At 45.4% G+C, this 26,691-nt stretch overlaps 1 protein-coding gene across 1 annotated transcript in view; it reads right to left on the minus strand.

The window, feature by feature from the left end:
- Window positions 1-3,877: 3,877 nt before the first annotated feature.
- LOC139240420 (interleukin-6 receptor subunit beta-like) overlaps window positions 3,878-26,691 on the minus strand; it is a 140,670-nt gene continuing 117,856 nt past the window's right edge. Inside the window, exons 12-17 of the mRNA XM_070868934.1 lie at window positions 26,518-26,619; window positions 22,654-22,797; window positions 14,636-14,776; window positions 12,000-12,093; window positions 8,777-8,858; window positions 3,878-5,603 (exon numbers count right to left, since the gene is read on the minus strand). Coding sequence (XP_070725035.1) covers window positions 4,938-5,603; window positions 8,777-8,858; window positions 12,000-12,093; window positions 14,636-14,776; window positions 22,654-22,797; window positions 26,518-26,619 — 1,229 coding nt within the window. The 3' untranslated portion in view covers window positions 3,878-4,937. The remainder of the gene's footprint in view (window positions 5,604-8,776; window positions 8,859-11,999; window positions 12,094-14,635; window positions 14,777-22,653; window positions 22,798-26,517; window positions 26,620-26,691) is intronic.

A 26,691-nucleotide genomic window follows, 5' to 3' on the forward strand; every position in this document is an offset into this window, starting at 1 on the left:
TCACAATTCAGCCTTTTTGATGGCAAATTCTCATGTCTCCATTTGTTGTGTCTCCGTGCAGTGAGATTGAGATGAGGAATTCTGAAGTGTGCAATCATAACCACATCACGTGTCAAGCTTGGCTCAGTGCTAGCACTCTTGCCTCTGAGTCAGAAGATGATGGGTTTAAGCCCCACACTATGAATTGAGCACATAATCAATGCTAGCACTTCAACAATTAACTGAAGGAGTGCTGCATTGTCCGAGGTGCTGTCTTTCAGATAAGGTGTTAAACTGAAGCCCAGCCTGCCCTATCTAAAAGTGAAATAAAAAGGCAAGCATGAAAGCTCGGTGCCTCAATGCAAGGAGTATTCGGAACCCAGGAGAGGGCTCTGAGCTAGTTAGAGTGGGTGAGAGCTCAGATGAACAGGACCCCAAGAAAGAATGCAAAAGGCAGGGGGCAACAGAGCAGAGTAGCACTGGGGTAAGTGTAAACCACAAGGTGATAGGAAGGGACAATATGTATGAATATAAAGGGGATGCAGGAGGGGTCAAAACTAAAAATCATGGTTTAAAAACTAGTATTAAAACACTCTACCTAAACGCATGCAGCATTCGAAATAAAGTAAATGAGTTGACGGCACAAATCATTACAATTGGGTATGATTTGGTGGCCATTACAGAAACGTGGTTGCAGGGTGGCCAAGACTGGGAATTAAACATACAGGGGTATCTGACGATTCGGAAAGATAGACAAGAAGGGAAAGGAGGTGGGGTAGCTCTGTTAATAAAGGATGATATCAGGGCAGTTATGAGAGACGATATTGGCTCTAATGAACAAAATGTTGAATCATTGTGGGTGGAGATTAGAGAGAGTAAGGGGAAAAAGTCACTGGTGGGCATAGTTTATAGGCCCCCAAATAATAACTTCACGATGGGGCGGGCAATAATCAAGGGAATAATGGAGGCATGTGATCATGGGGGATTTTAACCTACATATCGATTGGTCAAACCAAATCGCAAGGGGTAGCCTTGAGGAGGAATTCATAGAATGCATACTGGATTGTTTCTTAAAACAGTATGTTACAGAACCTACAAGGGAGCAAGCTATCTTAGATCTGGTCCTGTGTAATGAGACAGGAATAATAAACGATCTCCTAGTAAAAGATCCTCTAGGAATGAGTGATCACAGTATGGTTGAATTTGTAATACAGATTGAGGGTGAGGAAGTAGTGTCTCAAACGAGCGTACTATGCTTAAACAAAGGGGACTACAGTGGGATGAGGGCAGAGTTGGCTAAAGTAGACTGGAAACACAGACTAAAAGGTGGCACAATTGAGGAACAGTGGAGGACTTTTAAGGAGCTCTTTCATAGTGCTCAACAAAAATATATTCCAGTGAAAAAGAAGGGCGGTAAGAGAAGGGATAACCAGCCGTGGATAACCAAGGAAATAAAGGAGAGTATCAAATTAAAAACCAATGCGTATAAGGTGGCCAAGGTTAGTGGGAAACTAGCAGATTGGAAAAATTTTAAACGACAGCAAAGAATGACTAAGAAAGCAATAAAGAAAGGAAAGATAGATTACGAAAGTAAACTTGCGCAAAACATAAAAACATATAGTAAAAGCTTTTACCGATGTATAAAACGAAAAAGAGTGACTAAACTAAATGTTGGTCCCTTAGAAGATGAGAAGGTTGATTTAATAATGGGAAATGGCTGAGCCCTTAAACAATTATTTTGCTTCGGTCTTCACAGTGGAAGACACAAAAACAAATGCCAAAAATTGCTGGTCACGGGAATGTGGGAAGGGAGGACCTTGAGATAATCACTATCACTACGGGTGTAGTGCTGGACAGGCTATTGGGACTCAAGGTAGACAAGTCCCCTGTTCCTGATGAAATGCATCCCAGGGTATTAAAAGAGATGGCGGAAGTTATAGCAGATGCATTCGTTATAATCTACCAAAATTCTCTAGACTCTGGGGAGGTACCAGCGGATTGGAAAGCAGCTAATGTAACACCTCTGTTTAAAAAAGGGGGCAGACAAAAGGCAGGTAACTATAGGCCGGTTAGTTTAACATCTGTAGTGGGGAAAATGCTTGAAGCTATCATTAAGGAAGAACTAGCGGGACATCTAGATAGGAATAGTGCAATCAAGCAGACGCAACATGGATTCATGAAGGGGAAATCATGTTTAACTAATTTACTGGAATTCTTTGAGGATATAACGAGCATGGTGGGTATAGGTGTACCGATGGATGTGGTGTATTTAGATTTCCAAAAGGCATTCGATAAGGTGCTACACAAAAGGTTACTGCAGAAGATAAAAGTATGCGGAGTCAGAGGAAATGTATTAGCATGGATAGAGAATTGGCTGGCTAACAGAAAGCAGAGAGTCGGGATAAATGGGTCCTTTTCGGGTTGGAAATCGGTGGTTAGTGGTGTGCCACAGGGATCGGTGCTGGGACCACAACTGTTTACAATATACATAGATGACCTGGAAGAGGGGACATAGTGTAGTGTAACAAAATTTGCAGATGACACAAAGATTAGTGGGAAAGCAGGTTGCGTAGAGGACACAGAGAGGCTGAAAAGAGATTTAGATAGGTTAAGCGAATGGGCTAAGGTTTGGCAGATGGAATACAATGTCGGAAAATGTGAGGTCATCCACCTTGGAAAAAAAAACAGTAAAAGGGAATATTATTTGAATGGGGAGAAATTACAACATGCTGCGGTGCAGAGGGACCTGGAGGTCCTTGTGCATGAATCCCAAAAAGTTAGTTTGCAGCTGCAGCAGGTAATCAGGAAGGCGAATGGAATGTTGGCCTTCATTGCGAGAGGGATGGAGTACAAAAGCAGGGAGGTCCTGCTGCAACTGTACAGGGTATTGGTGAGGCCGCACCTGGAGTACTGCATGCAGTTTTGGTCACCTTACTTAAGGAAGAACATACTAGCTTTGGAGGGGATACAGAGACGATTCACTAAGCTGATTCTGGAGATGAGGGGGTCACCTTATGATGATAGATTGAGTAGACTGGGTCTTTGCTCGTTGGAGTTCAGAAGGATGAGGGGTGATCTTATAGAAACATTTAAAATAATGAAAGGGATAGACAAGATAGAGGCAGAGAAGTTGTTTCCACTGGTCGGGGAGACTAGAACTAGGAGGCACAGCCTCAAAATACGGGGGAGCCAATTTAAAACTGAGTTGAGAAGGAATATCTTCTCCCAGAGGGTTGTGAATCTGTGGAATTCTCTGCCCAAGGAAGCAGTTGAGGCTAGCTCATTGAATGTATTCAAATCACAGATCGATAGATATTGAACCAATAAGGGAATTAAGGGTTACGGGGAGCGGGTGGGTAAGTGGAGCTGAGTCCACGGCCAGATCAGCCATGATCTTGTTGAGTGGCGGAGCAGGCTCGAGGGGCTAGATGGCCTACTCCTGTTCCTAATTCTTATGTTATTATGATATTTGAAGATGATCAGCGGGGTTTGCCCTGATGTCCTAGCCAAGATTTATCCCTTCACCAACTTCACTAAAACTATTTAGCTGGTCTGTTATCTCGTTGCTGTTTGTCGATCCTTGCTGTGTGCAAATTGGCTGCTGCACCTTCCAACAGTGAATATAATTCAAATAAATATTTATTGGTTGTGAAATGCTTTTGGATATCTTGAGGTCATGAAAGGTGTTACATAAATGCATGTGTTTATCCTTTCTATTCCATGGTGCCAATCTCCTCTCCCCCATCCCTTCTCTCTGCCTCCTCCCAGTCCCTTTCCCCCCCAAGTCTCTCTCTACCCCACTCTCTCTCTCTCTCTGCTCCCAGTCTATCCCCCTCTCGCTCTCGCTCTCTGCCACATTCCACCGCATTCTCTCCCCACCCCATGCTCTCTCTCCCCCACCTTTGATTTCCTCTCTCTCTCAGAAAGCCATGAAAATGTTCATTCAGAAAATCACAGCGATATGCTGTGCAAAAGTTCTGGAGATAACCCAAAAGCCTTAGAAGCAGCTTGAGCTCAAGGCAGTTCGTGGTTCAGCCATACTTCCGTCTTTCTCATATATTGTACTGCACATGCGCGACCGGATCGAGCGTGCATGCGCAAAAAGGGGCGTTGTCTGTGGCACGCATGTGCAGGACACAAAAATGATTGTGCACATAATCCCTTCTAGACCTTGGCTCCTAGCTTGCATTGTTCTCCAGTATTTTCCCTGCACATCTCCCCTCCGTACCCCCTCTCCCAACCCCATTTTGGGATCAACTGTTGGGGACAGGGACTAAAATATGACTCAACTTTTGTGTTTGGGGTAATGGGTAAATCAAACTAGAGCCTGTTATATGAATTATTCTTTTATATAGTAGTTCTGACAACCATTACATATATTTTCAAGTCCTTGAGTATTTTCCGTCTTTCAGATGAGACGTTAGACCAAGGTCGAGTCTGCTCTCTCAGGTGGACGTAAAAGATCCCATGGCATTATTTTGAAGAAGAGCAGGGGAGTTACCCTGGTGACCTGACCAATATTTATCCCTCAACATAACAAACCGGTTATCTTGTCATTATCACATTGCTGTTCGTGGTAGCTTGCTGTGTGCAAATTGGCTGGAGCGTTTCTTACATTACAACAGTGACTACACTCCAAAAGTACTTCATTGGCTGTAAAGCGCTTTGAGACGCCTGGTGGTCGTGAAAGGCGCTATATAAATGCAAGTCTTTCTTTTTGCGATCAGATGCAGTCCAACTCTGAAAAGATGAGTGTGGAAAGAAAAAAATTGCAAATGCTGAGGTAAAAATATAAATTAACCCAAAAGAGACAAAAAAAACAGTTAATGTTCTGTCAGAACTGCGGAAATATTGACTAACATTTTTCTTTTCATGCCCCGACAGACCTTTTCTTTTTTCATTCTGAAAACATGAGGTTTCTGTTGTAAAAGACTTGCTGTTTACAGCAGATTAATCAATTAGATTCCATTATTTAGCTTAAATCCGAGTAATTCCAGTGTAATGTAAGTTTGCACAGGGCTATCTATTTGCTTATCTTGCTGAACATTCTGCGGGTTCAGATGCAGAGTTCCAGTATCTTCTTGTGTTGCCATGTCCACTTGACAGCCACTATCAAACCCAGGATCATTAATGCTATCTAGACCTGGTGCATTTTGCAACTCGATCACATTTAAGGAGTTCTTCAAATATGGATTGGTTTTAATTATTAGTTGAAACACATCATTTTCATCAATATTCTGTGGATACCAGTCTTCTGCTCCATCAAAGGTATTTATTCCAATTCCCTGGTCGCTTGTACTTTTTTCCAAATTATTTGAAAGTAGCGGCTGCTTTGACAATGACCTGCTGATGTCAGGGACTTGGCTCTTGTAGCCTTCCTCCAGGACCATGTACATTACTTTATCCATGGATTGTAACAACTTGGTCTTTGCACCATTTGAGGTGTTCTGCTGAGGGGAAGTCACAGCAAAGGAACATTCTATGTCTGCTGTGTGCAAAAATGAAGTCTTCTCTTTCCTTACAGAGTGTAGCTTGTCTTCATCAGACAGATATAAGACTTCAACTGTGCTGAAGTCTGAGTTGAGATCGTTGCCTGGATTCAGTATTTTAGGGGTTTGATCATTCTTGAAAAGGAAAAAAAACAGTTAAATCCTTCTGGTCATTCCCTTTAATCCAGTCCTATTCCATTACTACCCTCCTGAGATTTAATACAACTGCCAAGCTGCCAATTGCCACTACCCACCCAAAGGCCATTGTTGATCCTCTCCACAAGGTTACTTCTCTGAGTCTATGGTCGCTGATTTTCAAAGCCAGTTATTATTTCTCTTCAAATCCATGCCACTATATTTACCAGCATTGGCAAAAAAACATCAACACATGTCAAAATTCATTTTAATGAAAATCATGTTCTTCTTTGTATCAGCCCTAACTGCATAATGCAAGTCACCAGAAACGTAAGTAGGTATCCCCAGGAGGTAGTTGCACACAGCTCGGGATTTACACCAGATGGTCATTTTCTAAACTTCATTTTAAACACAGTTAATATTTGCAGTAACTTGGCATCCCACATTCTGAATGCTGATTATTTTTTAGTACAGGTTAGTCGTGAATGGAGCTTTTCCCCAGGGCCATTTCTATTCCTAATAAGTGGTAACACTCCCACCCGAGTCAAAAGGTTGTGGGTTTAAGCCCCTCTCCAAGGCATCATTATTTCATCTAGACCAACTGTACTGAGGAAGATCTAAACTGAAGCCCCATCTGCCTGTTCATGTTGATGCAAAAGATCCCTTCAAAGAAAAGCCTGGAGTTCTCCTGGTGTCCTGGACTATATTTATCCTCTAAGCCAGACCAACGTAACAGATTAACCAGTTCTGACAAAGAGTCAGTGACCTGAAACATTAACTCTGTTTCTCTCTCCACAGATGCTGCCTGACCTGCTGACTATTTCAAGCATTTTCTGTTTTTAGTTCAGATTCCAGCATCCGCAGTATTTTGCTTTTATAACAGATTAACTGGTCTTTTATCTATTTACTGTTTTTTGGAACCTTGTCGTACACAAATTGTCTGCCGCATTTGACTACAAAACAATAGATTAAACACTTCAAAGATAACTCATTAGCTGTAAAGTACTGGCATCTTGAGGAGGTGAAAGACGCTATATAAATGCAAGTTATTTTCCTTTACCAATGAATACCGCTTCCCTCCTGAACACTGTCATTATCTAACAGCAGGTTTTCACTGCTTCCCTTCTTGTGGCTATCGCTGACTACCTGCTATTCTCCCCTATAAGTAAAATTAGTACCAAGTAATTATAAATAGCTCACAAGTTTGTGCATTCAAGTACACCAATGCACTTTGGCATTATTCTCCACCTAGATGTTTTTAAACTTAAAGAGGCTGATAATACAATGGCAGCTGCTAATGTGCTGACGTACATTGGGCAGCTCACTCCCCAGAGAATCAAGCACAGAGGCCCAAGGCCTACAAAGACCTCAATATGAGCAGCAAGTGTAAAGGGGGCTAGAAGCCAGTGCTCCAGCTGATTAGGTGCCCTGAGTTGTAATTAAATGCTGCATCCAACTAATAACACTCTGGAGTGCCTGAGAAGCACATATTTGGATTGAGCGTTGAAGGAGAGGCAACCTTTTAACTTACAAAAGAAATTAGTCACCTCTGCCCTTATTCCCCCTATATCCACTTTGTTGGGAAACAGGCAGCCAGCAGCCCTACACACATTGTGAGACACATGCCCCCAGTAAATTATGCAAATCGCAGATTATACAGCGAGGTGAGGTGAGGTAAGGTGAGGTGAGGTGAGCTGGTGCTGTGGTGCATGTGCTGCCCCAAAACGTCCTGAGAAATCACATCCACTCGCTAAACTCGAATCATCTTCCTTTGTGCAATCACTAGGGGGGACATAGGGGGACATAGTGAGCGGAAGGAGATGGTTTAAACAGCCGGGAATGGAGACACCGCGGCCCCAGGGCAAAGAATTGAAAGAACATGAACAAATGTGAAGTTTCCTCCACCTGAGACACAAGGAACAGTGCAACCAGCTCCTTCTCACACACAGTAGAGTTATTAGCCAAGATTGCATCGAGCAAATCGTGATCTCACCAGTAACAACACTTTCCCGATGGTTATCCACGAGGCTGCTTCTGACATTTTCTTCTGCGTAAATGTTAACCACCAGCAAAATACTTAACCAAGCCAGAATAACTTTGATCTTTCCTCCACCCGAAACACTAGGAACAGTGCAAGCAGCTCCTTCTCACACACACTCCATTTTTGATCGGGTGGAGGAGCAGTGAGAGATCGGGGCCCAGAGGCGTCCTGATCGGGGCCCAGGGGAGGCGAGGGTTCGGGGCCCAGAAGAGGCGAGGGCCCAGGGGCAGCACGGGCCAGCCCACACTGCAATCTATGGATAGTAGGAGTATGCGTGCGCACTAGGTCCGTGCAGCAGAGCTTGGTCTCCAGTCATCTTGGTTAACCCTTGCCACTGGATCAAGACCGAGCTCTGGCAAGCCTGTAGTGGCTGGTGTGCAACGGCCCCCCCACGTTAAAAGAATCCATGCACAGACATCTTCCATCCTTCAGTATGTAGTTCTGGACCTAGATTGTCAGGATCCTCATTGAAACACCTGTGAACTCATGTATTTTTGGTGTGGAAACAGGTCATCCTCGATATGAGGGACTGCCTAATACTACTATTACAGCTGTGTAGATATGTTATAGAGCAACATAGGATTATAAACTGAAGAAGCTCTACAGCATTAATATTTATCGAAAGTACTATTAGTCAGGACACACCAGTATTACACGTCTTGCATGCACTTGTCTAATGCACGACTAGTGGATCAATCATTATTTTAATTTTTGTAATATACAGCTCGATGGCACCTAATATAAGTGCAAACAAGGAAGAATAGAATTTAAGCAGCAAAAGGAATATGACAAATTTTTACTATAAAATCTTTTAAAGGTAGGATTAAAGATTTGTGCAGTGAATGCAGATTGCAAAGATTTTTGGTACTGATTGAATTTAGAAAAACGTCCATCCATTTAGTCTGTTTCATCACCGACTTATAAATCACACTCTTAAGTGACGTGATGATAAGGGCTGATAGACAAAAAATACTTCCACATAAAGTAAAGTTTCTACTCAAAATAAATAATAATGATAACGCCGACTAGAAGAAGCAAATCAGTTCTACTGTCTTTGGAAAAGTCTGACAAACATATATACCAAATTAAACCGCCTCTATAAATCATAATTATCAGAGCAGAAAGAGTATACCTGAGATTGCTGTTTATGCAGCCAATCGGTCACACTGCTGCTTGCTGGATCTGCAACATCAGGCCAGATGCGTTTTTTAATCCTGAAAGAGTCAGAGATGATTATTATATTGATAATGAATTGTCAACTATGGGAAGTTGAATATTTTACAAGCTTTCACCTTATTGGTTTCCTCAGGAAGGAATGAGAGAACTGAAAAACCTACATTATTAAAATCAAACTGTGGATTTAAGCAAAGGGCAAACCAATCTTACCATTTGTGTAAGTGGAATACAAGAGTCAGGGACAAGATCCCACACTATCAGCCACTTCTAAGTCTCCATCTTGTAAAACCAATACTAATTAAGTCAAATTACCCCTGCACAGAACTTGTAAAAGACAAAGGGGCTAAAATTCCGGCCTTGCCTGGTCTGTACAGCGGGCGCACGGACTTGGCGAGGCTTTGCAAAAGCCGGTTTTCGGGGCGCAATGCGCATGCGGTAAAAAACTTTTCCGATCCGTCAAGATTGCCGCATAGCATTTTTATGTTTAAAAACCATCTCCATTATGGTAAGTTTATTTTAAACCGTATTAAAACACAAAAAAAACTTCCAAAAAATATATATATATTTTAAAACATTTAGTTAACTTTAATTTCAATTCATTTAAAATATGTGAGGTATTTTAATTATTTATTATGTTGTGTTTGGGTGTTTTAGGGGTTTCGCTCATTGATATCAATGAGAACTCACACAAATGGAGTTCCCATTTATCAATGAGAATACTGCATTGTGATTGGTCCAGGCCCACGTGACTCCAACTTGGACTTATGTACCTCGAAGGTAGGTCCCCATGCGATGCGCAGCGAATCTAGGCCTCATACCGGGATCCTACATTTCTCCGGGACCAACAGGTAGATTCGTAGATTTTTTTCCGGTCAGAGGCATTCGTACGAAGGAAGCCTCCGACCTCAATTTTAGACCCATTGGGCTCATCTCCACCATGAGGACATCCTCCATTATATAGTGAGGTATTATTACTGTGCTAATTGGAACAAACTAAGGACAGGTCTAGTAGCCCAACACTGGGCACCCGTGAGACACTATGGCTCATCAGCAGCAGCAGAATACTTGGGCTGATAAGTGGCAAGTAATATTTCCGCCACACAAGTGTCAGGCAATGAACATCTCCACAAGAGAGCCTAACCACCTCCCTTTGCATTCAAAAGCATTACCATCGCCGAGTCCACCATCATCAACAACCTGGGGGATCACCATTAACCAGAAACAACTGGACCAGAGACATAAATACTGTGGCTCCTAGAACAACATAGAGCATTGGGTGGTGAGTGGCTCACCTCCCCAAAGTCTCTCCATCACCTACAGGGCAGGAGTGAGACAAAATATTCTCCATGGAGAATATTATACAGCTGCCTGGATGGGTGCAGCTGTATAACACTCAATAAGCTTAATACCAGCCAGGATAAAGCAGTCCACTTGATCAGCACCTTGATCCACTAGCCTAAACATCCATACCCTTCACCATTAGTATAGTGTGACTGCAGTGTGTACTATCTACAGATATACTGCACAAGCTTGCCAAGGATTCTTTGGCAGCACCTCCCAAACCTGCGACCTCCACCACAGCATCATGGAAGTACCTTCACCACATGGATTGCAATGGTTCAAGGAGAAGGGCCACCACTATCTTCAAGGGATGGCAATAAATACAGGCCTTGCCAATGACACCCACTTCCAGAGAATGAATAGTAACATTAAAGAAGCAGCCCTGGTCATAGTGAATCCCAGTCATTTGAAATTAATGAAGAGGTACATTTTGCAATATTGTTGGCAGGTATGAAACATTAACTTTAGCCTCCTGTTAAGCAGGATTTAAAAAAAGAATCAAGTTTCTGAGAGATTTTTTTGATAATTGTGTAAAAATAAGGAAAATGTACCTTTAAGAGTATAATTGTGTACAATTAGTCTGAGAACCTTTTGGTCAGTGGGAGGATATATCAACTAGAATTCCCACTCCTGATCACTGTCCAATGACCAATACTGAAAAGGGCACACGTGGTGTTAAATGGGAACAGGATCATGCTTCCACTGTGATGTCTCCTACGCTCAAGCTGCCCATCTCGGGGAGACCAATAAAGAACCTCCAGCGCTGGGGCCCATATTATGAGGCAATGAACCCTATTCAGCACTTGATTGGAGTTCAGAAGAATGAGTGGTGATCTTATCGAAACATATAAGATAATGAGGGGGCTCGACAAGGTGGATGCAGAGAGGATATTTCCACTCATAGGGGAAACTAAAACTAGGGGACATAGTCTTAGAATAAGGGGCCGCCCATTTAAAACTGAGATGAGGAGGAATTTCTTCTCTCAGAGGGTTGTAAATCTATGGAATTCTCTGTGGAGGCTGGGTTATTGAACATATTTAAGGTGGAGATAGACAGATTTCTGAGCGATAAGGGAGTAAAGGGTTATGGGGAGTGGGCAGGGAAGTGGGACTGAGTCCATGATCAGATCAGCCATGATCTTATTGACTGGTAGAGCAGGCTCGATGGGCCAAATGGCCTAATCCTGCTCCTATTTCTTATGTTCTTATGATGCTTTCAAAGCTCCATATTGCATGATGATGAGACCCACATGTAGGGAAGCAAATAAGGCTGAAACCCAACAATGCGGCTGCACCTCTGAGTGATACTCCGGATATTAAGCAGGGTAAGGGTACTTCCAGGAGGCCCACCTAGAAGGAAAACATATAGCTCCTGAGTGGCCCTCTCTTTGAAATATGGCCACCCTTACTTCCTATGCCTGGTTTCTTTAGCCTCTTCCCTTACAAGAGGATTTTGTTCCCAGTGCTGCAAGTGCAGTCAGCAGCCCCTTCATTGACTGCTGACTTCAGACATTACGGATCCCAACCCATAATCCATTCCCTGTGCACCGTGGTGCAATGCTGCATAATACTGAAATGCACTCAACTTTATATTGTGTAAATTTTCATATTCAATGTTGCCAGCACAGAGCTTCACATGCTGGGAATGTATATTGGAAAACTGGGCAGGTGCTGCCCATCATTTTACACCCATTCAATTTAGTTGATGGAAAATCAACTCAATGGCCTGATTTTCCAATATATACTGCATGTGAAGATCTGTGCCAGGAGTGCAAAAGACCAAAGCTTACCCAATTTTACTTGAAACTTCGAATGGTCTAGGTAGTCAATACACCTACCTATGTTTGTTGTTCAAACAGATTACCCATACAATGACTATTAGTAGGAAGCAGAAAAGTACAGGCATCACAATCACCATAGTATCTCCTTGCTCTGCAAAAAAATTAGAAACTGACTATTATTTTGAAGCAACACCAGTCACAATACAGATCACCAACATATAATGCTTGCATTACTATTTAGATTTGACCAGGATTCCCTCAGTATTCATGTAAAATGTTATATTTTAGCATTATCCACTATTTTGTTCCATTTACATGCTGAAAGTTTAACCTGAATATGCTGATAAAAATCAACTTCCTATTGATTCTAAACAAACTCTCCAAGGGCCTTGAAATTATGCTGCACAAATATTAACATATTTGTATGAAATTTCTTAAGTAGCTATTTTAATTAGGTATTTATTTTAAATGGCTTAACCCCTCCGTTAAAATAGCCAACAGCGAAATTTCACATGAATGCATTAAGCATCTGTCATCGTCATAGGCAGTCCCTCAAACGAGGATGACTTGCTTCCTCATGAGTTCACAGATGTTTCAATGAAGGACCCGATATTCCAATCCTGAACTCCAATTGAAGGGGTGGAAGATGCCTGTGCGTGGATTTTTTTTAACAAGTAGTGAACGTTGCACATCAGCCACCACACGGGCTTGATAGAGCTAGGCCTTTATCCAGTGGCAAGGGTTAACCAGGACGACTGGAGACCTACTCTGCTGCACAGACCTAATGCATGCACATATCGCAGTGTGCGCTGGCCTGTGCTGCCATGGGCCTTCGGCTCTTCTGGGCCCCGTACCCTCATTTTGCTGCACCTGTGCCACGATCTCTCGCCGCTCCTCTGCCACAAACATTCGCCACTCCTCCGCAACGGATAACAGAGCCTACCACTATAAATTCCAGCGCGAGCCGCTCCAAGTCTGCGACGATTTTGAGGTGGGCAACGTTATCAAAACTCAAGTCGCCATTTGGAGCGTAGGCAGGAACATCGGCAGGGCCTAGATACAGCGGAGGAGCGGGAAGGTCGGGGCAGATGAGTAGCGAGAGATTGTGGCGGAGGTGCAGTGAGTGATTGTGGCGGAGGAGCGATGAGAGATCGTGGCTGAGATTCGGCGCGTGATCGTGGCGGAGGTTCTGCGAATGTTTGGTGCGGAGGTGCGGTAAGAGATTGTGGCAGAGGTGTGGTGAATGCTTTGTGCCAGAGGAACAGCAAGGGAAGCACCTGTATGCTAACAGAACATAATTACAAGGCTGAGGAGTTTACAGGAGGGATATCAAACATGTAAATTTAAAAATAATCTTTGATCTGGTGTTGCCAAACTGTTGACAATGCACAAATTACATTAAATACTTAACTTCAATTAAAACTCTCTTGGCATATTTATGCACTTGGCTTTATGTAAACCTAGGTTACACTTCTGCTTGCTTGAAGGGGAAGCATGTTATAAATCATTAAAACTTGTGTAATTTCATGAGAATTCCAATTATTTGAGTTAAATTTTTTTTATCTCAGTAAGTTTACCAGAGCCACTATTTTTATTGATTTTTTGGTTCAGTGTCACAGGGTTTGAATCGTATATACTTTACTCCTGAGCATATCACAAGTACTTCTGCAGAATAGAACATGTGCTGTTCCATTGTTATATTGAATCATCATAGGCAGTTCCTCGAAACGAGGATGACTTGCTTTCACGCCAAAAAAGGATGAGTTCAAAGGTCTTTTAATGAAGGACCTAATATTTCAGGTCCAGAACTATATCCTGAAGGGTGGAAGATGCCTGTGCGTGGATTTTTTTAACGTGTGGTGGCCGTTGTACACCAGCCACCACACGGGCTTGACAGAGCTAGGTCTTTATCCAGTGGCAAGGGTTATCCAAGACGATTGGAGACCTGCTCTGTTGCACGGACCTAGTGTGCACACCTAGCGCAGTGTGGGCTGGCCCTTGCTGCCCCTGGGCATCTATGTTGAGCTGCTCAGCTACATATGCAATGAAACATGTTAAAGATGCTGGAACACATTGATCTACTGTGCAGATTTTAAGTGGTACTTGTGTACTCAACTCAGTGAGGTGTTTGGATAGTGGCACAGATCTATTTTATGCAAATAGCCTCTATTCAGCTCCTGTTCCTGATGGCAGAGTTAAAATCAGGAACTTACTTCTTCTGCCCGCACCCTTGTCGGTCCCGAATGCATCCCCCCACCCCTCCACAGTAAAAATCGAAACCAACCAGAACCCCCGAAGATCACTGGGGACAGAAGTTTATCCTATTGCTTTAGAGTGGCCCCTGAAAAAGGGCACCATTGGAGGTGACAGTATCAGCTTTGCGGGGGAGGGAAGATGGCCTGGAAAGGGGACATCACAGCTGCAGCCGTTCCTCGAAGCCGCTCTCCCTGACCCCACAAACCTTTGCAGCGTCAGCTGCAGGCACAATCCCAATGCAAGTGTCGGGATTGCCGCCTGTGGATTTTCTGGGCCAATTATATTCAACTAAGAAAACAAGTATGACTGAAAAAATAAGTATGCAGTTCATTAGGATTATTTACTATCTTGTCTAAAACTGGATGGGTTATGTACAGCTACAAACCCGAGAATTAAATGCCTGAATATTGACCGTTTTCTTAGATTGCTTTACTTACCAATTGCATTAGTTGTGAAGAAAGTCAATGTGCTATTTGTGCCTCCCTTCTCTGTGGACGCCATAACATATACTGTGTATTCAGTATTTTTCTGCAGAGATTTCAGTGTATATTCATGAATAGTCGAATTCACTGTTACAGCTGCAAAATATTGGAAAAAATAATTAGAAGGCAGCAAAACGGTGTCCAAGAGAACTTTGTGAAGAAGTCTTTGTGTGCAGGAACAATGCTTTATAACATTATTCATTTCACAAATTAACTGAAAAAAGACTGCCTCAAAGGTACATTCACCAAATGCACCTTGTAAGGGGTTTTCAGGGGGTCAGCTTTCCCTTCTGACCTTATATGAGCGGTTCCAAATCACTCCCACACCCTTGGTTCTAGACACTGGAATTATGAAGGGACTGTGACAGACTTGGACAGACAATCGGTTTCAAGGTAGGAAGCAGGTATGGCTTTATTGTGTCTAAAAAGTAAAAGGCACACCCTTAATAACACACACAGAATAGTAATACCAATACACACTGAGGAGTACAACACATTGAATAAAATGTCAAATTACAGCCTGTGGGGAAAAAAATACAGCTTAACCTCTAAATGGGGTAAAGAGGAGAATGTAGATACATTTACACAAGTTATCCCAGCCTCCCCCCTCCCAATTCCCCTAACTAACTAAGTTATAGCTCTGGGGGATTCAGGGGTTATGCTCGCCAATCCCTTTTGACAGTTGCCGGTGAATCACGGTTTCGGGGTTCGCTGCACTTGGCCTTCTAGGCGAGCCATACCCCGGATGGAGGAGAGGACTTCAGACTGCGTAGTCTTCGGTTGGGGTACGTCCGTTGATGCGGTAAGTTGCGTTTTAGATGTATGGGGTAAGTACCCACTTTCTTTGGTTAGGAATAGTTTTAGTTAGTTCTTTTTGGTAATTTCTCACCCGTTGGGTCACTCAGAAGTAGATTGTAGAGTGGCTGTCAATTTGGTTGCTGACAACCTTCCGTTTCATGGGCCTCATGCTCGGTCAGTTCTTGATGAGTTCTAGTAGTTTCCTTCACTCCTCCATTTCTTCACTCCCCAACTCCGGTTGCTTGTGTCTGTGTCTGTGTTTGAGTCTGTATCTTTTCCTGGTAAAACTGGGAATAGATATACCCAAAAAAGCTTCCTTATCTCCCAACAAAGTGGTCCAGCTCTTTGTTTCGATTTTGCAGCCCAGCTAACTGAAACTTGATTCAGTGGTTTTAATCTGGCGTTAATAGGCTTTTCGAAGTTGATGAGCTCTCGTCCATTGTGCTAGTCTGGCCTGAGCCAGATATTTCTATGCCTGTGGAAAAGGTGTTGGAATATGTATGTGACATTTGGGTCCTCTGGGTGGGGTGATAATGTTTCTTCCATGGTCGATTGTTTAAATGTTAATGTTTTCTAGGGGCAAGTTTCTAGGGTAAACAGTTCCCAGACAATTTGATTAGCTCCAATGTCCAAACTGGCCCTTTAGAGATTGATCCCACCCCTTTTCTTGCAGCCCAACACTCACCTTTTAAAAATCCCAAATTTGATTAAAGTTCGTAGTTTCTTCCATGTGCACTTTAGGATTTCAAACTTTCTGGTAGATAGTTCCAAATTAAATTCCCTTTCCTATGAGTCCAAACACTGGGGAGGGGGGTCTCCATGAATGCAACACCTTTTTATTCCCTGCAGGCGTCGTCTGCCCCTTTAAAACTCATTTGTGTCCCAAAGTTTTTCCTTCCATTTTAAAAGTCCAGAAAAGGATTCTTCTCCTCTGCAGGGGAAAGGTACCAGGAATCTTTGCGAAATATTAGAATAGGAAGGCCCCAACTTCAGTCTGTTGTCTACATTGACCAAGGGTCCTTAGTATCCCCGAGCAAAAGAGGAGCAGATAACACGCTGCTGTCCCTTTACACACTTTGGTTTTTAAGGACAGCATGGAACTGCCACGCGATCAGTGCGTGCCTGAGACAAGAGGTGCAAGAATTGCTAAGAATCGATCTTCGGGCCTCATCTACATATTCGGGCCTCATCTGTTGTCTGCCTTGCCTCAGCGGGCAGTTTGTCTCACGAGAAAAGATTATTTCAGGCCGCCTGTCTCGCCGCAACAGTCCTCTGCTAATTTCCAGGAGGGGATTGGAGCATGCAATGTGGGGTGGCGGCAACGATCAGTGGGACTGTGGAGTGGGGGGAGGGGGAGGGGGCATCGATCAGTGGGACTGTGGAGTGGGGGGAGGGGGAGGGGGCAACGATCAGTGGGACTGTGGAGTGGGGGGAGGGGGAGGGGGCAACGATCACTGGGACTGTGGAGTGGGGGGAGGGGGAGGGGGCAACGATCGCTAGGACTGTGGAGTGGGGGGAGGGGGAGGGGGCAACGATCACTGGGACTGTGGAGTGGGGGGAGGGGGAGGGGGCAACGATCAGTGGGACTGTGGAGTGGGGGGAGGGGGAGGGGGCAACGATCACTGGGACTGTGGAGGGAGGGGAGGGGGAGGGGGCAACGATCAGTGGGACTGTGGAGTGGGGGGAGGGGGAGGGGGCAACGATCACTGGGACTGTGAAGGGAGGGGGAGGGGTGGGGCAACGATCACTGGGACTGAGGAGTGGGGGGAGGGGGAGGGGGCAACGATCACTGGGACTGTGGAGTGGGGGGAGGGGGAGGGGGCAACAATCAGTGGGACTGTGGAGTGAGGGGAGGGGAGGGGGAGGGGGCAACGATCACTGGGACTGTGGAGGGAGGGGGAGGGGTGGGGCAACGATCACTGGGACTGTGGAGTGGGGGGAGGGGGAGGGGGCAACGATCACTGGGACTGTGGAGTGAGGGGAGGGGGAGGGGGCAACGATCACTGGGACTGTGGAGTGAGGGAGGGGGTGGCGGCAACGATCAGTGGGACTGTGGAGTGGGGGGAGGGGGAGGGGGCAACGATCACTGGGACTGTGGAGTGGGGGGAGGGGGAGGGGGCAACGATCACTGGGACTGTGGAGTGGGGGGAGGGGGAGGGGGCAACGATCAGTGGGACTGTGGAGTGAGGGGAGGGGGAGGGGGCAACGATCACTGGGACTGTGGAGTGGGGGGAGGGGGAGGGGGCAACGATCACTGGGACTGTGGAGTGAGGGGAGGGGGAGGGGGCAACGATCACTGGGACTGTGGAGGGAGGGGGAGGGGGTGGGGGCAACGATCACTGGGACTGTGGAGTGAGGGGAGGGGGAGGGGGCAACGATCACTGGGACTGTGGAGGGAGGGGGAGGGGGCAACGATCACTGGGACTGTGGAGTGGGGGGAGGGGGAGGGGGCAACGATCAGTGGGACTGTGGAGTGGGGGGAGGGGGAGGGGGCGACGATCACTGGGACTGTGGAGTGAGGGGAGGGGGAGGGGGCAACGATCAGTGGGACTGTGGAGTGGGGGGAGGGGGAGGGGGCAACGATCAGTGGGACTGTGGAGTGGGGGGAGGGGGAGGGGGCGACGATCACTGGGACTGTGGAGTGGGGGGAGGGGGAGGGGGCAACGATCAGTGGGACTGTGGAGTGGGGGGAGGGGGAGGGGGCAACGATCAGTGGGACTGTGGAGTGGGGGGAGGGGGAGGGGGCGACGATCACTGGGACTGTGGAGTGGGGGGAGGGGGAGGGGGTGGGGGCAACGATCACTGGGACTGTGGAGGGAGGGGGAGGGGGCAACGATCACTGGGACTGTGGAGGGAGGGGGAGGAGGCAACGATCACTGGGACTGTGGAGTGGGGGGAGGGGGAGGGGGCGACGATCACTGGGACTGAGGAGTGGGGGGAGGGGGAGGGGGCAACGATCAGTGGGACTGTGGAGTGGGGGGAGGGGGTGGGGGCAACGATCAGTGGGACTGTGGAGTGGGGGGAGGGGGTGGGGGCAACGATCACTGGGACTGTGGAGTGGGGGGAGGGGGAGGGGGCAACGATCACTGGGACTGAGGAGTGGGGGGAGGGGGAGGGGGCAACGATCACTGGGACTGTGGAGTGGGGGGAGGGGGTGGGGGCAACGATCACTGGGACTGTGGAGTGGGGGGAGGGGGAGGGGGCAACGATCACTGGGACTGAGGAGTGGGGGGAGGGGGAGGGGGCGACGATCACTGGGACTGAGGAGTGGGGGGGGGTGGGGGCAACGATCACTGGGACTGTGGTGGAGCGGGGGGGGGGGAACTCCTACTCCTCCTGGCTCCACATAAAGATGTTATAATAAAAAGTAAAACACTTCCCTTCAGCTGGCAACTGCAGGGCTCACCAAAGAATCCCGAGTGGTGTCGACCAGATGCCTGCCCTGCTCATCGGTAATTTATTTTACAGAGGGACCTTTCAACAGGTATTAGGCCCCACATTAACATATTCAATGGGCCTATAATACCTGTTATAGATAGCCACCCGAGTGCCAAGAAAATGGGCCCACAAATTTGGCTGCATATAGTGCCACCTCTGTTCTCGGTCAGAATGGAGGTGATGGAATAATTGCTCCATCAATCACACCTGCAGACTGCACTGCTGTAAGTGACTGGAATTTATTTTACACACAAAAATTGTATTGGCTAACTATCCTCCACTCACTGCATTTTGCTGGAGAAATAAGTCGGCTTTTATCGGGAGACGTTGCTGTAGTTTCGGTCATGAGTTGTTTGCTGTAGTTCATAGAGGCTATTTTTAAATAGACTCTGTAGACGGTTTGCTGTAGTCCGCTTTTTAAATAGACTGTTTGCTGTGTAAATAGACTTTGTTTGCTGTAAAATAGATTGTTGTGTGTCCTGCTGTAAGTCCCGACCGGCCTCCAACTCATTGGCTGGCACTGTGATGTCAATAGAATTCTACACAAATATAACAGTTGGATGATACGCCCAAAAATGGGCTCAATGCTTACTAATTTCTACCCATCAATGTTTTGTTATTTCTGGAACAGTTATAAAAGCAAGTCCAGCACTGTATTGCTGGTTACCTGTTTTGGTCTCCTTGGGCTAGAAATTAGCCAGCCTAACGCACGTTTTAACGCGGTTTTTTTTGCGTTAAAAGTGTTGTTTTGTCGTTAAAAGAAACCTAACAAACTTGCCCAAAGGTTAAGAATGGCAGTTTCGAAATATCGGCAAAAAGCAGATTGCCATACATAAAAAGTAGGACTCCCTAAATTTGGCCGTTCGGTGAACCCGTTCTCGGGTGAGAAAACAACGCATGAGAAAAGCATTTGTTGCAACCTCAGAAACGTTGGTAAGTAGGTAGACCTACAAAAAAGGTCATTTTAAGTTTAAGTTTAAAAAAATTATTTTCCAGCAATTGATTACTTAAAGGTATTGTTAATGTTTTCTGATTGTTTATTTTTGCAATTTTTCTTTTGTGTTTGGCGATATTGGCCTCGCGGTAAAGTTAGTGAGGACGGCGGTATCCAACATGAAACCTCCAGCAACGCCGGTTTTTATCGACAGGCGAATATTTCGGCCAAATTTACTCCGTTAAAAAATAGCGCAATTTTTATTCTTATTTTTTCACAAAAATGACATTAAAAAACAAATATCAACAGGCTGGCGAATTTCTAGCCCTTAGAGCCTCCAGACCTATCAAGGCTCCTGAACCTTAACTTGAACATCCCGATGACACACTTTGTGGTGATGTGGCTGTTGTTATATTTCGTTTGCTCCGGAGTGTCGGGATTTTGAAGAGGTGTTATCAGCTATGGTAAAAAGGGGTTTCCCTTGTCTCCAAACAGCCATCCTATAAGATTGCTCCAAGATTGGAATATTGTGGGGGAGGATATTGGATTGCCTTAAAAAGCATCATGGCAGCTCCCTATGTAGTGGGCATACACTTGCATGAAGCTCTTCTTGTGTTTACATACAAGCTGCACATTTATTCAGTGGAAGCTTTTGCAGTTAACAAAATCTCCTGGCTGATTACAAGGTGCCTTGATGGCTACGAGCATGCAGTCAGTCGCACCCTGCATGTGTAGAATGCCAGCCAAAACTGCGAAAGCTAAGGCTCGCTCGGTCTGACTGCCGTCATCAGTTGGAAATGAGAGATATCCGCTTGCCCCAGAAAATAAAGCATCTGTTACCTGCCTGATGCACTTGTGGGTGACTGACTGAGAAACCCCCGATATGTCCCCCATGGCAGCCTGGAAGGTTCCAGAGGTGAAAACTTTGAGGGCAGTGGTTACTTTAACTGCCATTGCCATGGCATGGCAGCCAGTCCAGCAAGCAGCAGATCTTCTGCCAGGAGGCTGAAGTGGTCTGCGACAAACTGCCTTGACAATCTCAGTCTGCTGATGCACTGCTCCTCAGGCAGGTCAAGGAAGCTGACCCTTGGTCTGTGGAGCATGTGAGGTGGGTAAGGCCTTCAGCCACATGGCCCCATATTTGCTGTCTTCTCTGAGGCTCTCTTGAAGTCCTATCCCCTTCATTCCTCTGCCTCCTCACTCCAACAGAGTGCAGCTAAAGCACCACCCATACTCAACTTCTTTGACTTTTTAGGAAAAAAATCTTTCAATTGCAACAAAAACCCACCAGTCACTATAAAGTCATGGCCCGTAATAAAATGAAAGAGCACCTGAGAACATTGCAGCTTTGTTGACATTGTGGCCCTTTTATATCCGACACACTAACGTGTTCCGATGGAATTGCATCACAATTCCCCTAGTGAAGTTGCTGATTTCAGTGAATCCCATGCAGCAGTAGTTAATATCACATCAGGATCCTGATTTATTATTCACGAGGCTCTCGCCTCTCTGCAGCGGGATCCTTGTTGCTGTGAGGAGTCTCCGCTATTTGGAATGCAGCAGATCGGAGCCGGGAGCAACACTCCAAATTTTAACCCCTTCACCGAAACGTTCCTGTCTGTTGGGGGAGGGGCCTGGGACGTGGGCAGGGGGGCGGCAAACTGAGCCCTATAATATCATTTAAAAAGAAACTGGATACATATTTTTTTTAAAGAAAGCATGTAAAAGGATAGAGCAAGGAAATGGAATTAGAGTAGACATTCCATTTGAAGAACTAGCACTGGCACAGATGGGCTGAATGGCCTTCTGTGCTGCGTATTCTATTCTATATGATAGCATTTAATTGGGTAACAATATGTGAAAATACATTGGTATTCCCTATAAGTGGAAGCCCGCTGTTAAGCTAATAACTGGCAGTCCTTAAAAGAGAATCAGTGAATAACTGCTGCACATAGTATACAACTATAAAGTACAGTTGGCCCAGTAGGCTGAGTGGCCCCAGCCTGCGAACACCATTGGGGTAGGCCAGGGAACGGAAGGAGCAGTGTGGCGGCATACCACTCCAAGGAGCAGCACGTGCTGGAGCAGCAGAGCAACCGCAACGAAGAGTGTGACTGGATTGGACGTCACCAAGATCCAGGTCGCTGATTGGAGCATGGGCAGCTACAGCAGGAGCGGCGAGGTTGGGGCGCAGGAGCGGCAAGTGATTGTGGAGTGATCGGGGCCCAGGAGAGGTGTGAGTTCGGGGCCCAGAAGAAGCGAGGGCCCAGGTGCAGCATGGGGTAAGCCCACACTGCAATATGTGTGCGCACCAGGTCCGTGCAGCAGAGCTGGTCTCCAGTCATGGTTAATCCTTGCCACTGGACCAAGACCTAGCTCTGTCATGCCCCTGTGATGGCTGATGTGCACGTTAAAAAAATCCACGCACAGGCATCTTCTACCCTTCAAGATTTAGTTCTGGACCTTCATTGAAACACCTGTGAACCTTTTGGCTTGGAAGCAATTCATCCTCGACTCGAGGGACTGCCTATGATGATTATAACGTACTGACCAGGCAGGTCCTAGGTTTGATCATCAGAGAAGGGAAGAAAATGAGTTCCGATAACAATTAAGAAATAATGAATTATATCGATGAATTAAAGCTTGGCGAGCTGCAGCTGCACCAAGTAGAACAGTACCTAGAGGCACATGCAGGGAACGACTAAAAGAATGAGACATTCACAATGACAACACTGGGGGTTCCAGTCACAACTCTGTGACTTAACATTGTTTTTTACTCGACTATTCTAAAGAGCACTCTTACCATTTTCACCTTTTGCAGATTTGTAAAAGATGGTGTAATTGGTGATGAACCCATGCCGCTTTTCTACTGGGATTTCATGCCATTTAATTGTGGCTTCTGTTCCTCTCACAACTTGAGTAACATCAGCTGGACCTTCGGACGGATCTGAAAAAGAAAACCTTAGTCGAACACACAACGTGATTTAAATTAATACGCACTGCATTTCTGGATGAGCAGAAATGTTCTCCAATTAAATATTGGGAAGACCGAAGCCATTGTTTTCAGTCCCCGCCACAAACTTCATTCCCTAGACACTGACTCCATCCCTCTCCCCAACTCTGGTCTGAGGCTGAACCAGACTGTTTGCAACCTTGGTGTCATATTTGACCTTGAAATGAGCTTTCGACCTCATAGCCGCAGCATAACTAAGGCTGCCTATTTCCACCTCCGTAATATCGTCCGTCTCCCCCCTTGCTTCAGCTCATCTGCTGCTAAAGCCCTAATCCATGCCTTTGTTACCTCTAGACTTGGCTATTCCAACGCACTCCTGGCTGGCCTCCCACATTCTACCCTACGTAAACTAGAGGTGATCTAAAATTCAGCTGCCCATGTCTTAATTCGCACCAAGTCCCGCTCACCCTGTGCTCGCTAACCTATATTGGCTTCCAGTTAAGCAATGCCTCAATTTCAAAATTCTCATCCTTATTTTCAAATTCCTCCATGGCCTCGCCCTTCCCTATCTCTGTAATTTCCTCCAGCCCCACAACCCCCCAAGATGTCTGCGCTCCTCTAATTCTGCACTCCTGAGCATCCCTGTTTGTAATCGCTCAACCATTGGTGGCCATGCTTGATTTTGTCTCGGCCCCAAGCTCCCTGCCTAAACCTCTCCGCCTCTCTACCTCTCTTTCCTCCTTGAACATAAGAACATAAGAAATAGGAGCAGGAGTAGGCCATACGGCCCCTCGAGCCTGCCCCGCCATTTAATAGGATCATGGCTGATCCGATCATGGACTCAGGTCCACTTCCCTGTCCGCTCCCCATAACCCCTTATTCCCTTATCGGTTAAGAAACTGTCTATCTCTGGATTTAATTTATTCAATGATCCAGCTTCCACAGCTCTCTGGGGCAGCGAATTCCACAGATTTACAACCGTCTGAGAGAAGAAATTCCTTTTCATCTCAGTTTTAATTGGGCGGCCCCTTATTCTAAGATTATTCCCCTTAGTTCTAGTCTCCCCTATTAGTGGAAACATCCTCTCTGCATCCACCTTGTCAAGCCCCCTCATAATCTTATATGTTTCGATAAGATCACCTCTCATTCTTCTGAATTCCAATGAGTAGAGGCCCAACCTACTCAATTTTTCCTCATAAGTCAACGCCCTCATCTCCGGAAACAACCTAGTGAACCTTCTCTGAACTGCCTCCAAAGCAAGTATATATTTTCTTAAATATGGAAACCAAAACTGCATGCAATATTCCAGGTGTGGCCTCACCAATACCCTGTAGAACTGTAGCAAGACTTCCTTGCTTTTATGCTCCATCCCCTTTGCAATAAAGGCCAAGATTCTATTGGCCTTCCTGATCACTTGCTGTACCTGCATACTAACCTTTTGTGTTTCATGCACAAGTACCCCCAGATCCCGCTGTACTGCAGCACTTTGCAATTTTTCTCCATTTAAATGATAACTTGCTCTTTGATTTTTTTTCTGCCAAAGTGCATAACCTCACACTTTCCAACATTATACTCCATCTGCCAAATTTTTGCCCACTCACCTAGCCTGTCTATGTCCTTTTGCAAATTTGTTGTGTCCTCCTCACACATTGCTTTTCCTCCCATCTTTGTACCAGCAGCAAACTTGGCTACATTATACTCGATCCCTTCTTCCAAGTCATTAATATAGATTGTAAATAGTTGAGGTCCCAGCACTGATCCCGGCGACAGTCCACTAGTTACTGATTGCCATCCCGAGAATGAACCATTTATCCCGACTCTCTGTTTTCTGTTAGTTAGCCAATCCTCTATCCATGCTAATATATTACCCCACCCCCGTGAACTTTTATCTTGTGCAGTAACCTTGAAGATGCTTCTTAAAACATACCTCTTTGACCAAGCTTTTGGTCACCTGTGCTAATTTCTACTTATGCGGCTCGGTGTCAAATTTTTATCTCAATAATACTCCTGTGAAGCTCCTTGGGACGTTTTACTATGTTAAAGGTTCTATATAAATGCAACTTGTTGTTGTTGTATTTAGTCATATAGAATCAGATTGATTGTTTTATTTTTCCTTCTCAGCTTCATTGGGCATTAATGACAGACAATAGAATATCTTTACATTACTGTACAGGTTTGTGGGGAGTGGTATTCACCAGCCTCTCAGCACCACATCTACCCCATTTAGTTTTCCACCCATACACTGACTAGAAACAGAGTCAGTGAATGCAGCAGTTCATTACATCTATAAAAAAGCTAGGGGGCGAAATCAGTAGCGCCCAGCGAGATGGCTGCAAAATTGTGGGAAACTGGGCATTTTCGACTCAGAAATGAAGGGAGGTGGTATCTGAGGCACTAATGGCCTCAGTGGTGTGCTGCTGCAGCGCTATTACCAGAGCTGCTCCCAATTTTAGGTGACTTTCATTCAGCAATAATCAGACACCTGCTCATTCCAGTTCTTAAAGGAGATGGCATTTCAGACAGCACCTGGTCATTTTCATCATTGCTGCAGAGCTGGAAGGAAGTTCGGAGATGGCTGCTCCAATATCCTCTTATAACGGCCATTGGGCTCAATGACCTGGCATTGGAGACATTGGTTGGGGCAGTGGAGAGGAGGGATGCACTGTTCACTCCATCTGGAAGAAGGCCAACACCACAAGTTTTTAGGGCCATTTGGGCAGAGGTGGCGGTGGAGGTGTCGGCCAGCACCATGGTCGACAGAAGCCCAACACAGTGCAGGTCAAGGGAAAAGGGAACCTCAGGTGCTATTTCCCTGGAGGGCGAGTTCGCACATGAGGTTTGCTGCACAGGGCTCAGATGAGGACCTCGATGACACAAAGGGTGATGGCCATGCACTCCGTCATGATAAGGGCAATGGCAAGGATGCCCGAGGACTTGTCGGGCATCATCATCATCATCATCATCACTTTGCGCAGTTGAGCGGGGCATTCCCGCCAGGAGTGAGGCTCAAGTGCCTCCGCAAAACCCCTGGCCAATTCTGCGGTGGGCAATTTCATCCCCCCTCTTCTCTACTATTACCGGGACATGATAAGTTAGCCCTTTAATTTTTCCAAATTAGGTTAATTTCCTTGTCAGTTATAAGGAATATACTTTATAGATTATAGGTTGATCCTATTAGGATTAGCAATATTTAATCAGGTGTAATCAGGAATGTCATGCTAGGCCTCATTGATAATGGCAATACAGCTTAATAAATACGATGAATACTGTTATCCACACAGAAATAGCTATAAATCAGGATAATTGTGATAATCGGGACAAAGCAACAGGAAAAGTAACGTTTTCACATTTTAAATGCAGTGTGTTTTAGTCGATTTAATCACTTTAATATTGCACAAAATATTACTTCAGGTTAATTACAAAACAGAAAAAAGGGAAATGACTTTAACTGTGCAGATTTTTAAAGGTATGTAGTTTCTGGAGCAGAGCTTGTTTTTAAATCAGGAAATACAGAATGTGAACAGTGCCAACTTGGCAAGCTGCATTTCCAAGTTGACAATACTAGCTAGGATTTCTGGGACAGCATGATATTTCCTGTAGTCTGCTCTCAGATGTTCAGCCACACAATCTCTATAAACTACCTAAGCCGCTCGCTCGAATCAAGGTCTCTGGGAAGCCCCTCGTTAAATGTTAAACCCTGGAGCATTTACTTACAACTTTGCTGTAGGTATGCCAATATTGAAAATGGATTTCCCGGACCATCACTGTACACGGCATAAACAGAGATGTTATAGCACGCAAACGGTTTGAAATCACCTGTGAATGAATTCATCAAAAAGAAAGGTTGTGCAACAGTTTAGTCAGATTCTTAAATAGTTTATTTTTAAC

Source organism: Pristiophorus japonicus, chromosome 2 (genome assembly GCF_044704955.1).
Source record: "Pristiophorus japonicus isolate sPriJap1 chromosome 2, sPriJap1.hap1, whole genome shotgun sequence".
Taxonomy (NCBI): domain Eukaryota; kingdom Metazoa; phylum Chordata; class Chondrichthyes; family Pristiophoridae; genus Pristiophorus; species Pristiophorus japonicus.